This window comes from Eumetopias jubatus, unplaced genomic scaffold (assembly GCF_037043125.1).
Source record: "Eumetopias jubatus isolate StellerSeaLion01/CBP00866 unplaced genomic scaffold, mEumJub1_p1.0 scaffold_4, whole genome shotgun sequence".
Classification (NCBI taxonomy): domain Eukaryota; kingdom Metazoa; phylum Chordata; class Mammalia; order Carnivora; family Otariidae; genus Eumetopias; species Eumetopias jubatus.
The window spans coordinates 88,020,280-88,037,326 of record NW_028274810.1 but is presented as its reverse complement, the minus strand read 5'-3'; the positions used below and the strand labels follow the sequence as shown (position 1 = coordinate 88,037,326).

General features: G+C 55.0%; 1 protein-coding gene across 4 annotated transcripts in view; it reads left to right on the top strand.

The window, feature by feature from the left end:
* MAN1C1 (mannosidase alpha class 1C member 1) overlaps nucleotides 1–17,047 on the top strand; it is a 152,465-nt gene that overhangs the window by 112,526 nt on the left and 22,892 nt on the right. For all 4 annotated transcript variants that reach the window (XM_088022558.1, XM_088022557.1, XM_088022556.1 and 1 more), the window contains 4 exons: nucleotides 958–1,052; nucleotides 7,156–7,282; nucleotides 10,171–10,264; nucleotides 15,166–15,281. In XM_088022558.1, the coding sequence (XP_087878684.1) occupies nucleotides 958–1,052; nucleotides 7,156–7,282; nucleotides 10,171–10,264; nucleotides 15,166–15,281 (432 nt within the window). The remainder of the gene's footprint in view (nucleotides 1–957; nucleotides 1,053–7,155; nucleotides 7,283–10,170; nucleotides 10,265–15,165; nucleotides 15,282–17,047) is intronic.

Sequence of the window (17,047 nt, the reverse complement as noted above, 5' to 3'; positions counted from 1 at the left end):
TCCATTGCATGGATAAGTCCTAATTTAACCACTTCTGTATTGTTTGATGTTTAGAATACCTTCGTTTTTCCACTCTTATAAACAATGCTGGAATAGCCCTAAAGTTCAGTCTTCACAACATCCTTGATTACTTACTTCCTTAGAATAGATTCCTAAGAGGGAAACCGAGGCATCAGAAGGGTCACAGGTGCTTCTGAATTAGGAGAACGGTGTGAGGGGGTCAGAGCCTCCAGCAGGGCCCTGAGGCCAGAGGGCCTCCTTACGGCTCCTTGGCCATCATGTCAGGGGCTTAACTGTTCACCTTCTCTGCTCACTCCCGTCTGTAGAATGGGAATGGTGGGAAGATCCAGAATGTCCGGCCCTTCCCCTGGTTTTGCACACGGGGTGGCGTGGCTTTGCTGAGAAGCTCACAGCAGCCGAGCTGCGAGGCAAGGACTAGAACACGGGGCGGGGCAGGGCTCCCAGTCCAGTGCTCCTCACACTCTGTCAGATGTGCTCCCACACGCCCCACCTGTGGCGTCCCGGCCCCGCCGTGCGGGCAGGCACTGGCCGTTGGTGACCGCCGCCCTGGCAGCTTCATCCCCTCGGCGGCCACCCGAGGCACAGCTGGAATCACCGAGCCCTCGTCACAGTCCTGACGCTGTCCTACGGGCTTTACAACGATGACCTAATCGTCATTCCTCCCGACAGCCTCTGTGGAAGGCCATTTTGGCCTCGTTTTATGATTGAAGAGGGAAATTGAGGCTCAGAGGAGGTGCCTCAACTAAGGCATGTCGCCAGAAATGCAGAGTCAGGTTCACATCCGGGCCCATCTGACTCCGGAGCCGGACGCAGCGCCCCCTCCCACTCCATGCCCGCAGCTCCTGGGTCCATCCGCCGCCGGCAGGAGCGGGGCTTGGGGCAGGGATGGCACCCACCCAGCGCCATTCATGATGCCCCATGCTTCTTCCTTTACAGGTGTTCCGAATAAAGGCCATCAAGCTGGGAGAGAAGCTTCTGCCGGCCTTCAACACTCCCACGGGAATCCCAAAAGGTGTTGTGAACTTCAAAAGGTAGGACATCTTCTGGTTGCCCTCTTGTGGCTTTGGCTGCATCTGTGAAGAAATTGAAGCATGGAGAGGACAGGACCCGCCTTGGGAATCCCAGCCAGTCAGTGGCACAGTGGAGACTAGCCTTAGCCGAGGGCTCTCCAGGGTTGATCTTCCCTAGGTGGGGAGGGAGCAGCTGGTCTGTAATCGCTCCCTAATACTGCCTTGACTCACAGCCCTACTGGTGTGCCCAGCTAGGGTCAGGCGCCAGTAGGCACATCACACCCACCTGCCATGAGGTACCCCAAACTGCTAGGGGGTCTCGAGACCCTGAGCAGAGGGACCCCTGGGCTGGGCCTCAGGAACCGATTGTCAGAACCCAGAGGGGCTTCTGGGGGCATCAAGCCCACGGAGGCTTGGACTCCAAGGAATAAGGGCCTAGTCAGGTCACATAAGCCAGTAACTGACCATTCCTGGACACAAACCCGGGACTTCCAACTCCATTTTTAATAATACTTATTGGAATTTCCCCCTCTTGAAAAATAATAAGTTCTCATTGCAGAAAATGTGAATTATACCAAAAATGTTAGGTAAGACCAGAAAACTCCCATGTGGTTCCACTAATCAAAAAAACCACCGGTAATGCTTCTTTCTACTGGCTTGGTTTTAAAACATTGATTTTTATTGGCTGCTTCCATAATTTTCCTTCCTGATCTTTTGCTTAATTCAGTGTGTGAACTAGAGACTTTCTGGGTAGTCACTAAGTCACAGAATGTCAACATGGAAGGGACCCTGGGTGGTGCAAAGGGAGAAAGGTAGAGCCGGGGCTGCCGCTGGGTCCAGCTCCAACTCCTGGGGGTGGGGTGTGCCTACCTGCCCCCCTCGAAGCTGCCCTTCCCTCTCGTGGGGATAGGAGTGTGTTTATATCCACTCGTTTTCCAGATGTGGCGACTGAGACCCAGAGAGGGGAAGGGATGGGCTCAGAGTCAAGAGAACTAATGGCCAGCCAGCTGGATGCTGGATGAATCTTCATGAGCACGAGTCTTGCTCCTGCCGGTCCCCAGTGCCCCATTGTCTTGCCTCGCCTCACGCTGTTCTTGCACCGGTCGACTTACTCTCACAGCTCCCCTGGCCCGCAGAGGCCAGCTCGCCTGCCACCTGTGCCTTTAGGGCCAGAAGCGTTTTAGCCTCTCCTGGCCTCCGGGCACTTTGTCTCCCTCCTTATGGCCCCGTCACATGCCTCTTCATGTTCGCCGCTGGCCTGGGAGCTTCTTGAGGGCAGGATCCGTGTCCGATTCTTTGCTCATCCCTTCCACAAATATCCGTGCTGGGGACTGTGTGCGGGATGAGAGATGAACCGTGGCGCTGTGCCGACCGTTTCTGAGCAATTCCATGTGCCCGGCATTGTGCTGAGGCTTTCTGTACATGGCCTCACCAAGGATTCCTCACAGCCACCCTTTATTCAAACAGTCTCGGAGAGGTGAAGTAACTTGCCCAAAGTCTTCCAGCTACTAGGTAATTGGGGATACGATTTCAGCCCGTTTGGTTAGAGATGGAAAGCTCTGCTCTTGAGGCCTGCCTGGCCCTCCCTCAGGCGGGAGCCCTGCTGTCCCTGTGCTGCAGGAGCAGCCCCCCGGGAGACATTGTAGAAGGCACCAGGGGCTCCCTGGGGCCGTTCTTGAGGCTCTCCCCCAACCCCGAGTCTGGGAGGAAGGCTGTAATATTTCCATCTCACCACACTTCCCCGTTCCATATCCTGAGGCGATGTCTTACCTCAGGAGCTGCCTGGGAGGGAGGCAGGGGCCGTGGGCTCTGGTCGAGTGCCTCCCTGCCTCGGCTTCCTCTCTGTCCTGGGGAGGGCCCACTCTTCGGGTTATCCTGCCCGGGGCCTCGCAGAGGAGAGGGGACTCGCCTGCTCGGCCCCTTCGCTTACTGTCTCTGGTCCAAGAGCATTCCCGGGGTGTGACCTCACATAAACCTCACCAGAGGCCACAAAGGGGCCCCCAGGGCCAATCGAATCCCGTTCTCAGTGCCAGGGTTGACTTCTCGGAGCCAGACGTTTGGATCACTGCTCAGATTCCTTTCCCACAAACACTGATCCTGGAGAAACACAGCCCCGCTATCATGGAGCCGAGACACAAACACAGTATCTTTGTGGCTCTCTTGTCCTAGGGCTAGCCCCTTGGGCCTCACTGCCTGGAGGCTGGGATAGGACCTTAGCTCCGTCATCCTTCCCCCGTCTGTGCATGGCACTGCCCTGGCTGTCTGCCTTACCCCTGTCCCTCAGAGCCCGGACAGGATGCGACACAGATCCTGACATTTCTGATTAAGAAAACGCATTTGTTTTTAGGCCATTTGCATGCTGCCGGTGCTGTAGACATATGTATATGCATATTTCCTGGCAACACCTCCCTTTCATTTTGTGGGTAAGAGTCTGTTGCTAAAAAAATGCCTCCCTGTTCCAGCCGGGGGAATGTCAGGATGTTTACGGCCCATGGGGTGCTGAGTTTGCTCTTTGGAGAGGGCCTGCTGGTGGGGGCTGGGCCGCACACTGCCGCCCCCAGCCTGGGCAGGGCTTGCTCTGGGCAGCTCCAGGAGGAAGGGCCAGACCGGATCCCCGTGGGAGGGGTAGATAACTAAGCCCTGCCCCAAAGTGAGCCTGACTGCTCTTCCTGTTTGGGAGGCAGAGGCGTGGACCCTTGTGACCCGTGACCCCCAAGGACCACTGAGTCCGAGAGAGTGGCAGTGGCCAGTCCAAGGACTAAGCTCTCACACACGCGGACACACTTGGCTGCCACCCACCCAAATCATGCAGGCTGAGATACACAAGTTCACCTGTGTCACACGCCCTGCATCCACACACACACAAACATGCATTTACATAGACACGCTCCCCCCGCACAGATATGTGCATCTTAGTAATTGCTGATGTTTATCGAGCATTCACTATGCGCCACACACAATGTGAACACATGATCTGGGTTCTCTCTCTTCAACCTCACGATGACCACAAGACCCCATTTCACCTGTGAAGACACTGAGGCGGAGAGAGGTGAGGTAACTTACCCAAGGTCACACAGCAGTAGAGTGAAGTTAGAGTTAGCAACCAGGTCTGTCTGGCTCTAAAGTTCATAGTTATACCATACACACGCGTGCACATACAGACACACAGATACACATGGGGGCTTCTGCCGCGCTGGGGAGGGGCACTGGGGAGCAGACAGGGAGGGAGGCAGAGGGCAGAGCTTCGTTAGCCCATTGCCTTGCAGGGCTGATGAAAAGCCCTCCTGGTCTCTGGATGCCGCCCAGAACAGGTGCATTTGGGGCACAGAATACCTAGGGTTTTGGATTTGGATTCAGCTCTACCAGTTCTGTCCCTTGCTGTGTGACCTTGAAGAAGTGTCTCCCCCTCTCGGAGTCTGAGCATCCTCACCTATGAAATAAGAATTGTGGTATCTACCTCCGAAGCTGGGTGTGAAGATAAAATAAGACACTACAGCTGTCTAGCACCCTTCAGGAACTCAATAGCTCAAATAATAATTTTAATATGCTATAAACACATGATTTATATGTGTATAATTACATAACGTGAAAAATGACAGTAATTACATGCCTAATTTATACATCACAATAGCTTTATGAGGTGTGGGTTCAGTCATTTAACAGACGAGGAAACAGGGTGAGAGAGATCAGCCGACCTGCCCGGCCGGGCGCTGCAGGAGCCGGCACTTGAAGACAAACAGGAGAGGGAAGGCGCCTGCCCACTGCCCACCTCTGCCCAGTCCTGGTCTGCCTGTCTGCCAGGCTGGCTCCACTGCAGGGTGCCCACTCCGGAGCGAGGGGAGAGGAAGGAGAGGCTCATGTGGGGGAAAACAAGAACAAAAGACAACTGGGTGACCAGTGGCTATTTTGACCTTGAATTTCTCTGTGAGGGCAGGAAGCATCCATTATTCAGGAAACCCTCGGTGGGTACCCGCATGTCCCACTGAGATAGCTGGAGAGAGAAGTCTCACTTGGCCTGAGGGGAAGAGGGACAGAGAGGGGACACCTTCCCCTTCCCTCTGGGTGGATGCGGGGCCATCTGGGTGGGAGACCGTTAGGGGATGCACAGAGCCCAGGCTGAATCTGGCCTCTGCCACCTACCAGCTCCGACCTTCCAATAGCTTACTTTCCCTCTCTGAGCCTCAGTTTCCTCTTCCTCTTCATATATGGGGATGGATGATGTGTTACCTTGTACTCTTTAAATGAAGTCAAGAAGCAAACAGCTTGACCCAGTGCCTGGTATCTGTAGTGGCTCAATACACAGAAGCTGTTTTATTTATTATCCATGAGCCAAGTCTCCCCTCTCTTTGCAGCCCATCCCTCTCTACCTGCCCCCAAGTCAGGGAAATACCCAAAGAGGTGGACACAGGAAGAAGGGGCCAGTGGTCATCTCTGTTTATTGAGACCACCTGCTCCGTCAGATCCTAAAACTTGAGTCCTCCACCTGTTTCTGGAAGTTGAGACTGATGAGTTTGATTTCAGAAACTATATTTAGGCCGGATAATGGAGTTTGGAGAGGAGAGGGGCAGCTAGGGGGAGAGCCCCAGCCCACCCCAGGAAAAGGGTGACCCTCAGATGGCACACTGTGACCTCCCAGACCCACCTTCTCCCACACCTGCCTCCCTATGTCCTGTCCTGGGGAGACAGACAGACAGAGGCCAGTTCCTAGAGAGGCAGAGCTATCCCAGCAAGGAAGTGGAAGGGCTTCCCAGAGGCCAGGGCAGAGCCAGCCCCTCAGCCTACTCCTTGGAGCCTCTACAGATAGGGGCACGCACTCCACCCTGCTCTGTCCTGACCCTGGCCCCCTGGTTGTCCTAAATGTCCCACAGGAAAGATCATCATGGTACATATGAGGAAACTGAGGCACGGGGAGAGGAATCAGAAAGGACACCCCCCTTCCGCACTTTTCTTTTCCCTCTTCACCCCTCAAAAGCCTGGGGAACAGAGACCAGAACCAATGACCCTTGCCCAGTTTGATGATGCAGGAACTCAGGTGCATAAGGTGGGGATGGTTTGCCCAAGGCCTGTCAGCTAACAAACTTGATCCTGGCCCCCTGGCTACAGAGATTTAAGTGAAAACACCTGGAAAGGCAGCGTCCTTGCTTATTACATAATTTAAGGAGAGGCAGGCCACACAGTGGTTCGGACCAGCTCTGGTGTCAGGCCAGCCTTGAGTCCCAGCTGCTCCACGCGCTGTGTGATGGCGAGTGGGTGACATCACCAGGCCTTGTTTTCCTCATCCGTGAGAGGGGCAGGTGGGAGGATTGCCCGAGACCCCACCTCTGCGCTCTTCCTCCTTGGAAGCACCCCGGACCTGGAAGCGTGACTGAGACAGCCTTCTCCGGCTAGGATCTGTCTGAGGTGTTCATGAGACACACGTGATTAACAGCTGAGGAGACCTTTACTCCGAGAGCCCCTGTTCGTTTCATTCCCAACCTCGGGCCTCCCAGGGAGCCTGCAGCTCGGGGCACGTAGTCGTACCAGGGTCACCTGCCCGTCAGGCGTGGAGTCCACAAAATTCCAGGAGGGGCCACTGTGTGTCCTTGGGCAGCCCTGACAGTGTGAGGAGAGGGAAAGAGCCAGGTAGGGTCCCCGCTTTTCATCTGCCCCGTTCCGACCCCAGCCACAGCGGTGTACCCCGCGCACACGGCGCCACAGACTGTGAGGCAGCCGGATTGCCTTCAGCCAGAGGACAGAAAGCATTCTGCAGTGTCCTTGTGGTCCCTGACAGCACTGTCCATATCACCTGTAAATTTAGCGTAACTTGGATGCCACCAAGGTCTTGGCCACCAAGGCAGCTCTGCTACCGTCCTTGAGCCCACACATCTCCCAGGGGCTGCTTGACGACAGAAACAAAGAATAGTGCAGGTGACCTCTGTGTCCTCCTCAGCAATTGGGGCTGTTACTGGTACTGACTCCCAGGGAGGAGCAACGGAAACCAGGTGGCCAGAGCGCCCAGGACGGGACCTGGCAGGAGTGGGTGCTCCCCCACTGTGCAATCTCCCCCCCCTCAACCGGTTACTCTCAGCAGGGGAGCCAGCCCCACAGCAGCAGGGTGACAGGGGGTGCTTCCGTCTCTTTACAGCGGCTCCAACAGGAGCTGGGGCTGGGCCATGGCCGGGAGCAGCAGCATCCTGGCTGAGTTTGGATCCCTGCACCTGGAGTTCTTACACCTCACGGAGCTCTCTGGCAACCAGGTCTTTGCAGAAAAGGCAAGTGTTCTCCCTGCTCCCCCCACCCCCGAATGGCTCCTCCCTTTTCTCCGCACTCAGCAGGTCCCCCCTCAGCGGGGGGGGGGGGGGTGAGCGCGTCTGGCCACCGCTAATACAGCTGTGGGGGCCCTGAGCGTGCCTGAAGCCAGGTGGCAGGAGGGTGCGCACAGGGGGTAATCGGGGTTCTGCCGGGGCAAGGAGGAGAGGAGGCTGCCAGCGAGGTTTTCACCGGGGCAACCACGCATACGTGGAATCTGGAGAGAGCGAAGGAACTGAAATCCAGGCACCCGTGGGCGTTGGCAGGAATTGGCCACTGGGTGCAAAAGTCCCCTTTCCAGAGCCAGTTAACTTTTTCATGTGAGATCTGCTGCCTTTTCCTTCCAGATGCCCGCCTAGCTCATGTTGTCAGCAGGCTGGCAAAGCAATTTCACTCTATGACGGCAGAGGCACATGTCTCTTCATCCTCATTGTTACCGGGCTGGCTCAGGCCGCAGGGGGTGCTGAGAGCTAGCATCCAGGCTGTCGGCCAGCCTTACGGCTGCCCGTTCCTGCCCCTCTGTGGAGCCCTCCAGAAGAAACAATTCCTTCATGTCGATAGCCCTCAGCAGTCCCACTGTCTGGAAGTGCCTCTGGGCGGGTCTAACCCTAAACGCAAGGAAGGCAAGGGTACACACACCACCCTCAGAGGGCACTCGGGCTGCATCAGCAATTGTCCCTTCCTGAGTCCTGCCTGGGGAGATGAAGTCCCGCCTCCAAGAATATCCCTTTGGAGGCACCTCCACTCCCAAAACCTTCCCTTCTCTGAGGGTTAGACTCTTGGGGTGCCAAGGGAGCTGGGAGATCATAGATTCACACCTCCACCCAGCCTCAAAGCATCACCCGGCGTGCCTGTAGGAAACACATCTCTGGGCATCACCCAGGTCTGGGAATCTGCATTTTTAATAAGCACCCAAGTGCTTTTCGATGCCAGATTTAAGAGCACTGCTTATTCAGTGTGGGTATCCCCCCCGAGCATTCTTGGGAAGCTCAAGAAGAGCTTTTCAGCCCCTTGATCACTTCCTCTGGGTTGGGGCTCACAACCCCCCCCTTAAATAGCCTGTCATATCAGACCTACCTTCAGAGCCTGTACTGGGAGGACTCTGCCACCCTGTGACACCCCACCTTGCAAGTTCATGAAAGAAATTCCATCCCACTTCCTGATGGGTCTTATTTACTGATCCGTTTTCCTACCTCCCAAGCCCTCCTTCCCCCAGCCTCCCTGTTTCCTTTGCTCTTGAGTCAAACTCCTCTGGGAAGGTTGTGACTGGCTCACACTGGAGTGGAACAGGGAGCTCACTCTAGTCCCTGGCTAGTCTGGACAAACTAGCTACCACTGCCCGAGCACCTACTATGTGTTGGGTACCTTATAGTGTCCCTAACCACCCCTCCAAACCCTGAGGTGGGTCTTATTGTTATCCGCATTTTACAGAGGAGGAAACTGAGACTCAGGGGTTCAGTCTCTTGTCCTGGGTCATTCAGCTGGTAAGTGATAAAGCTAGAATTCAAGCCCAGGACTTTCTGACTCCGAAGCCCACATTCTTTCAGGACCAGATTAGTATAGCAGGCTTCAGGCTTTTCCTCTCGAGTCCATCTGCCTGTCTCTCTGTCTCCCTCTACATTTATATTCTCCGGCTATTTTCAGCCCCCAATCATGCCTCCCACAGAGGCGATTATTGGCAGTCAACAAATTGGCCCAAATTCTAGAAGCACCCGTACCCTCCAGGGGAGCTAATTTAGCCTGCTTCACTGCTCACCACCAGGGCAGTCGAGAATAACTCAGGTACAAGCACATTCCTGTCCCCTATAATGGACTCCGTTAACATAAATGGATATGAAATCTCATGTGGTAAAGCAAAGTGCCATCCCCTAGAAAGAAAGGTCTAACAGCGAAAAGGCTCCTCTCCCTGCTCCTTGCCTTGTAGATAAATCTACAAGCATGATATAGTACCGTCTCCGAGGGCCTTGCTGTTCTGGTGGATTCTGTGCTGGAAGCATTTCATGTACTGCCAGAGAGCAGACCCCGAGGGATAAAGCCTTCCTGCTTCTCAGCCTTTGTAGCCCCAAGGGTTGCAAATCTAGCCTCTTCTTGCTCCATGCGGGCAGCCTCTGTGACATGTGACTGCACAGCCTGCCCTGACCCCTGTTGGACACAAGGGCTACTCCGTGTGGCCAGCCGAGCCCTGCCTCATGTCCTGGCTCTGCCACCTATGAACTGAGTGGCCACGGGCACGCCACTGAAAGTCTGGGGTTCGGGTTTGTCACCTGTTACACAGAGATAATACCAGATGGGTTGTTCTAAGGGTCCGAGGTGGTGTATGTAATGGGTCTGGCCCAGAAGGACTGAGAAATGCTAACAGCTGTTGTTGTTGGGGCAGGGGTGTTAGGATCCCAGGCCTTTCCTCTGGAATGGCTCTTATGGTGTCCGATACAATAACATGTTTCTAGGCTGAATGTTATGAAATTGCCAGTATTGACCATTTCTGACCTATTAAAGAGGCAGTGTTACCTAGCACTTACAAATGAGCTACTATCGCTTATAGGAACCGCCCCCTCTCCTGAAAAGGCCCATGCCCCAAAGCAAGGCCCTGTGAGGAAGGGGTGAAGTGAGGGGAGCATGGGGACCTTGCAGGGCCCCAAGGCGGTGGCCAGGCTCCCCCGTGGCCATGTCCTGCAGTGCCCCACCCGTGGGCCCGGGCTAGGGCCTGCTGCTGTCAGCTCTCCCTCCTGCCTCGTCTGAGTGGTGTCCTCTTTGGATCGAAACAAGCTGCCTCCTTCGGCGGCGGCGGCGGCTAAGAGCTGCTGGCTCCTTCCAGAAAGTGAAGGTGCGTCTGGTGTCCGTTTCTTGGCAGGTCAGGAACATCCGAAAAGTCCTCAGGAAGATCAACAAGCCCTTCGGCCTCTACCCCAACTTCCTCAGCCCAGTGAGCGGGAACTGGATGCAACGTGAGTACGGAGATGCCGCCGCCCTGCCTTCTACTGATTGCAGTCAGCATCCCATGCGAGGCGTGCGGGCCAAGTGAAGAGGGTCACATTTCTCAGAGCCACAGGCCAGTGAGGCCTTTGCTCTGTGCTCCCAGATGCCACCCGCCCTGCCAGGCGTCCTGGGGTCTTCACTGTCCTTGTGTTGGGTGGGCTGTTGTGACAGGTATGGTGGCTGCCCCCTCACGAGGCCTGCCCTCTGCATCCCCTGCACACTCCCTGTCTCCAGGCTTCCATCTCTTAAGGCACCACTGAAGCGTCTCTGGCCATCCTCCAGACTTGTGGGGGTGTTCCACATAGAACCGTCTGTCCACTCCAGAAATGGCCCCGGGAAAGACCACGCATCCTCTTCCAGGCCTTGGATCGGGTGCCCCACCTCCAACTTTAATCCTTTTTTTTTTTTTTTTTAATTTTTAAGCAGAGCCTAACTATATAGCAATACAAAAATCATGAATTTACCGCTGTATCTTGCACCTGCCAGAACGGGTCCTGGGCGTTCTGTCCTCTGTTCAGAGGCTTGTGCCTCAACCAGACGGGTGTGGGTCACTGGGGAGCCTCAGTTACAGTCCCCAGTTCCACCCACTGAAACAGAATGGGGTCTGGGGGACTTGCAGGCTGGAGGGTGTGGAGAAGTCTCCCAGGACCCTGGGATTGCACCCCTGTCGAGAGGCCCTGATCATGAGGTCACAGCGGGAATTGGTGGCCGCAGGTTCCTTGGGCCCTGCTTCCAGGGGCTCCCTCCCCCACCTCCACCACTTCTGCTGAAACAAGGAGTCCTCTCCCTTTCCTCTGCCTCCAGCCCTAGTTGTTACGACACCAGCACAGGGCTCAGAAGCAAAGTACTTGAGACTAATTATTGCCTGACTGCGGGAAATGTACTTTATCTCCTCAAGCCTTGGTTTTGTCTCCTGCAAATGGGAGAAGACCCTGAGATAGCTTTTTTGTGCACCACGGAGGGATGTGGGAGTAATGGTCAGAAGCTGCAGGAAACGGATTTCAGTTCATCTTCCAAAGATGACGTGTTGTGCCAAAAGGTAACGAGTGCCCATCAGTAAAAGTAGGCAAGCAGGGCCTGGGGGCCGGGCCGGCCTGCAGGGACACGGGGGAGAAGCTGCAGAAGCCTATTCTTGCCACCCTGGGCCTCTCTGACTGCAGATCCAGGAGGCCCAGAAAATGTGACCCAGGAATTTTCCCCGGTGATGACCTCATCCCCAAGTGGCCTCCTGCAGGAACCACTTACAGAAATACAAAGTATTTTTAACCAAAGCACACTGCCAAATCCAAAAGTGCAGGGAGAAAATGAAGGTTTGAATTACAGATTATGGCCACGGGAAGACAGTTCAATAACCGTTACTGCTTTTAATTGCAAGACCTGACTGGGTAAAGAGATAAACTACCCGGCTGCTGGCCTTAGCCGCTCCGCCCTTGGAGAATTCCAAGGAGCCGCCCCACCCCCCACCCCCCTGAGAAGCAGAACTTTCTTTTCAGGTTGCGCCAGGCGTCGCGGGCCTGGGTAAGGTCAGTCACATAAGGAAAATTGTTTCATATTAATAAAATATGAATCTGAGGCCTGCTAAAGAACAGAGGGAAAGCTAGAAAGTCCTGCTCATCTGGGCACCTGCCTGCCTCCCCTCCCAACCCCCCCGATCTGGCACCCCAGCCCATCTCAGGTTCTCTGTGGTTTCACTGGGATTTTTTGGTAATTGTGTGTTTTTCCAACAGACGATAACAGTCCCAACTTACATACGCTAAGTATGTTCACCTTCTTTCCTCCTTTTGAATCCTTGGTTAGCCCATTTGCAACCACAGAAACTGCAGCTTGGGGAGGGAGAGTTGGGCCTGTGTCCTGGTGTTAGGCCCCTGTTCCTGCTGCTCCCCACTCCTGCTGGAAGCTGAGCTGCTGGGTAACAGAGGAGGCCAAGACCCTCCTGCCACTAGGACTAACAGCCAGGACAAGTCCACCAGGTTTCTGCTGGTACCTAGCACAGACGAGACCCATCCTCATAGAGCCACTTAGAGCTCAGAGGGCGGCCTGCCCGTCAGCGTGACCCCCGGAGTGGCTTGTCTGCCTGGTCCGCTGCCTGAATCCCACACTTTCCTCAGTGGGAGGGTGTGGCAAGTCCACCTTCTCCCCAGTGGGGACAGCAGTGTGAGCTGCCCTTCAGCCCCAGCCTGGCAGCCTCCCCCCGGGTTCATGGTCCTTTCCTACCGGCCACTTCCCCAGCCTGTACGGTGACCACCTCTTGCTGCCAAGTGTGATGACAGTATTGACATGGTCAGGAAGCAGCAGGGCCCATCTCTGCTCAGGCTCATGGACACCAATTCACGCTCCTCTTTTGCATTTTATTGACCAAAAGCTAGAGGCCCAGAGAGGAGAATGGCTTGCCCTGAGCTAATGGCAGATCTGTGTCTTCCAGTTCCCGCTCTGGGCTCTCTGTGTACCACACGCTGCAGGGGGTAGACACCGCAGACACACACTAGCCAGGAAGCAGTGGAACCTCCAAAGGAGAATCATCCACATAGCCCCAAGAGGGTGTCCTGTCGCAAACACCCATGGAGCTCCCGGGGGCCTGGCTCCCCTCTCCTGCACACCTGCCAGGCCGCACCCTCAGCCACGTCATGCACACACTGCGGTCACATGATGAAGTCCCAACTCTTTGGCTTGGCATTCGAGGCCCTTCCCAGCACAGCTCAAACCTCCCTTTCTTCCATTCAGGACTTACTGGGTGTCCACAGTGGGCATAAAATGTGAATCCTACACGGCCCCTCCCCATAGAGAGCCCACAGCCTGGTGGGGGGTGGGCCCATAAGCAGATACCGATACCACTGCTTTGGGAGCCGCCAAGGGCAAGGCTCAGAAGGATCTGCTGCCACGGAGATCTGCTGCCACGGAGCGCTTCCCACGTGAGGCGCCGTGGGGCCAGATTTATGTGCACCTTGTCTCACTCGCTCCTCATGTAAGGAAGGATGGCGAGCAGACTTATGAGAACACTGAGAAAGGCCTTTCTGCGGAGGGGATGCCTGAGCTGGGGTGTAGCAGTGAGGAAGTGCTAGCCATGCAAGGCGGGGGAAGGGGTGTTCCTGGCGGAGGGGTCACCACAGGTAAGAGAGACGTGGGAAGGCAGGGGGCTAGGAGTGTCTGGGGTGGCAGAGAAAACGGTGACAGGCGGCAGGCCCGGAAGAGTATGGAGATGGCAGGGCCCCTGACTGCATGCCTGTGTGCTGCTTCTGTGGGCTGTGGGATGTCCCCTCAGCGGAGGCTGGCCTTGACTTGCAGCCTTCCCCAGCCCCTGCTCGGCATAGACCTCCTGCTGCAGCTTCAGACACGCCATCAGCACGCTGGGCCTGGCATGCCCCTGCGCCTCCCTTTGTGCTATGTCCTCCATGTAGCAATGGGGTGTCGGGGGGTATGCTGTGCTGGTGAGTGTCTCTTCACACAGCAGGGTCCAGCCTGCACAGACCGCCCTCCCACGCCTCTCCAAGACTCAGGATTTCTCTGGTCTGTTCCAATTTTTGCAAGTCCTGAGCCCTTGCTGGGCCATGATTTATTTATGGGGCTGGAGGGAGCTGTAAGGGCTGGTTTACCCTGGGTATTCCTCTCAGCCCACGTTCCTGGTCCTCACCTGCCTTTACCCTCTGACTTCGGGTCCCGCTCTCTTCACACTTGGCCTTTCTATCTCTAGGCATAGAAGAAGGATGTTTTCATGCTCTGGTTGGCTGTAAAGTGGCAGAAAGCGAGGGCTCTGCCGCTTTGGTGGCCTTGGAGGAGCTATGTGGGCCCACCCACAGTTTTCCCATCAGGGAAAGGGATTGGCAGTGCCTACCTTGCAGGATTCTTGGGAGGTGGTTATAGATAGTACAGTAAAGCTCCTGGCCCAGAGTAGACCCTGGAGAAATGGTAGCTTTTGATGGATTCTCTGTTTCTTTCTCTTTTCCCCCCACCTACCTTCCCTCCCTTCTCTTCCCATCCCCACTTTCTCCAGAGGAGCTGGAAGTACCCTCCGCACCGACCCTGCCCCGCCTTAACCTGCCCCCATTTTCCTTCCTCTCTGTCTCTCTGCTTAAGTGCATCTTAACAGGGAACTGAAGTTGCTCCTTGTTATATTTTTAAATGCCTTTGTGTTTCCCTGTTGCTAATTTGTACAGCATGTGAGTGAAGTGTTTTCCATGTCTTGCTTCTCTGGTTAAGTGATCCTGGTTGACCCGTCTTTCTCCAGGGATAGGGCTGGGTGGAGTCACTCGGTTCTGCTCCATGGGCGACTCTAGGCAGATGCCACCAGGGCAAAGACGGGCTCCTCAGACCCAATTCTTCCCAACCCCCTGCTCCTTGGAAACTCCATTTATCCTAGTCTGCTCAACAGAAGCTCAGTTTGTCCAAGTGGCTCTGTATTCCGACTAAATTAAACCTCCTGTTCCTCCTTTCCGTGGCCTTTTATGAACCTGCCCAGCATTAATTACCATGTTTGTCACCGGGTAATAAAAATCTCTGAACTCCCTGCCACCAGATTATCTTTTTAAAGAAATGCAACTCATTTACAGTTAATAACCAGAGGCCCTGCCATGCTTGGCCTGCTGAAGCGACATGATTTATACACCCGGGTGAGTCGTGCACTCATGCGCCAGATGATCATGCTCAGGATGGCCCTGGGTTCCCCGAGTCTCAGCCTGGGGCTTCCTTTCTGCCCCTGTTCCTGCAGGGCTCAGAGGCTGCTGGTTAAAGGCTTGCTCCCCACCCGCACGTGGCCCTGGGGGGGGCCACTGAGGCCGGCAGAGGAGACTCGCTGCCCGGGTGCCTTCCCTCGGGGAGGCCTGCCCGGCAGCCTCAGCAATAGGAGATAATGCTTCTGCCCTCTCTCTCTTCACAGACCACGTCTCGGTTGGAGGCCTCGGGGACAGTTTTTATGAATATTTGATCAAATCCTGGTTGATGTCGGCCAAGACAGATGTGGAGGCTAAAGATATGTACTACGAAGCCTTGGAGGTAAGACAAGTGCCTACTTCTTCGTGGGCAGTTGGCCATTCACCACCAGCTCTGGCACTGACCCCTGAGTGCCAGGGTCTTCCTTGCCCACCCCTCCTCCATGGCGAGCTGGCTGGAAGAACAAGAAAGTCTCCCTCCCAGCCACGTGCTTTGCACACACAGCTTGTGACTGTACTCAAATGCCTTGAAATTAGGGCCATGCTAGCATCCTCGTTTTAGAGATGCAAAACCCATGCTCAGGGAGGTAAAGCCATTTGTCCGAGGTCTCACAGGAAGCGGCAGTCAGTCTGATTTGGAAACCATGGTGTCTGGGCTTCCGTGAATGTGTCAGAGCCCAGAACACAGCCAGACGCTGGCCCGGGAGCCCCCAGATGAGGCTGCCAAAGCAAGACCCTCAGCCATCTCCCTGCAGAGCCAAGGGTGATGTAATCAGCATGTGCAGGCAGGGAGGGGCCTCCCTCAGTGGAGCATCCGGTTCTGCTCCTTCTCTTTATGTGGATGGAAACCAAGGCCCAGAGAGGGGAAGGCGCTTGCTCAAAGCCACACAGGACGGAGCTGGCGGAGCTGGAGCTAGAGCCAGATCTAAGTCCGTCCCGTGTTCCCCCCACTGCCCCTCACCACTGCTGGTCTGTCCACAGGGTGTGAACTCTCAACAAGGGATGATAGGCTGAGATGAATCTCTCCAAAGAGAGGGAGACTTCAGGATGGAAGAGGAAGGTGGTTAGCTTGAGCTATTTGCAAGGGGTTTATGGAATCCCATCAGCCCATCACTAGATACTTCTGAGCCCAACTAAGGAAAAGGCACTGGGTAGGCTCCAGGCCTTAGTTTCCCTATAAAGTAAGTTACAGCTTGGATCTACTCTGCCACCACCTTGGTCTGAGGTCTTGTGTCCCCTAAAGTAGAATTCTTGCTCCTGTCCCCTTCGGAGTCGGTTCTCCCTCCACACAGCAGCCAGGAGCACTGGAAATTCATGTCCCTACCTCATTGGCTCCCCATTTGCACTTGGAAGAAGCTAGACTCCTCCCCTTTGCCCACCTGATCTAGACCTGCCGATCACCTTGAACTCTTACCCCTTTACTCCCAGCTCTGGTCTCCAGCCTTCCTCAGACACACCAGATTCATTCCCACCTCGGGGCTTGTGTACTTGCTGTCCTTTCCACCTGGAATAGCATTCAAATGGCTGGGCCCCATTTATTGGTCAAGTCAAATGTCACTGGAAACTGGCCTTTCACAGCCTCTCTGTCATATACACCAGATTTATTCTCTTCTTCGCCTTCATCAGCATCAAAAATTACCCCATGCATATGTTTGTTTACTTGTTCATTGTCTGTCTTCCCCAAGTAGAATGTGAGCTCTCTGGGAGCAAGGATCTCGTCTAGTCATTCACCCTCTCTGCCTCATTCTAAAACAGTGCCCAATACATAGGAGGTGTACAAGAGCTATTTTGTGAATGAATGAACACACAATTGCTGAAGGGATGGGTTGGTAGAAGGATGGATGGATGGATGGATGGATGCATAGATGGATGGATGAGTGGCTGGTAGATCAGTGGGTGGAAGGATTGATGGGTGGATGGATGGGTTGGTGGAAGGATGGATGGATGGATGGATGGATGCATGGATGCATGGATGCATAGATGGATGGATGAGTGGATGGTAGATCAGTGGGTGGAAGAATTGATGGGTGGATGGATGGGTTGGTAGGAGGATGGATGGATGGATGAGTGGATGGATGGATGAGTGGATGGTAGATCAGTGGGTGGAAG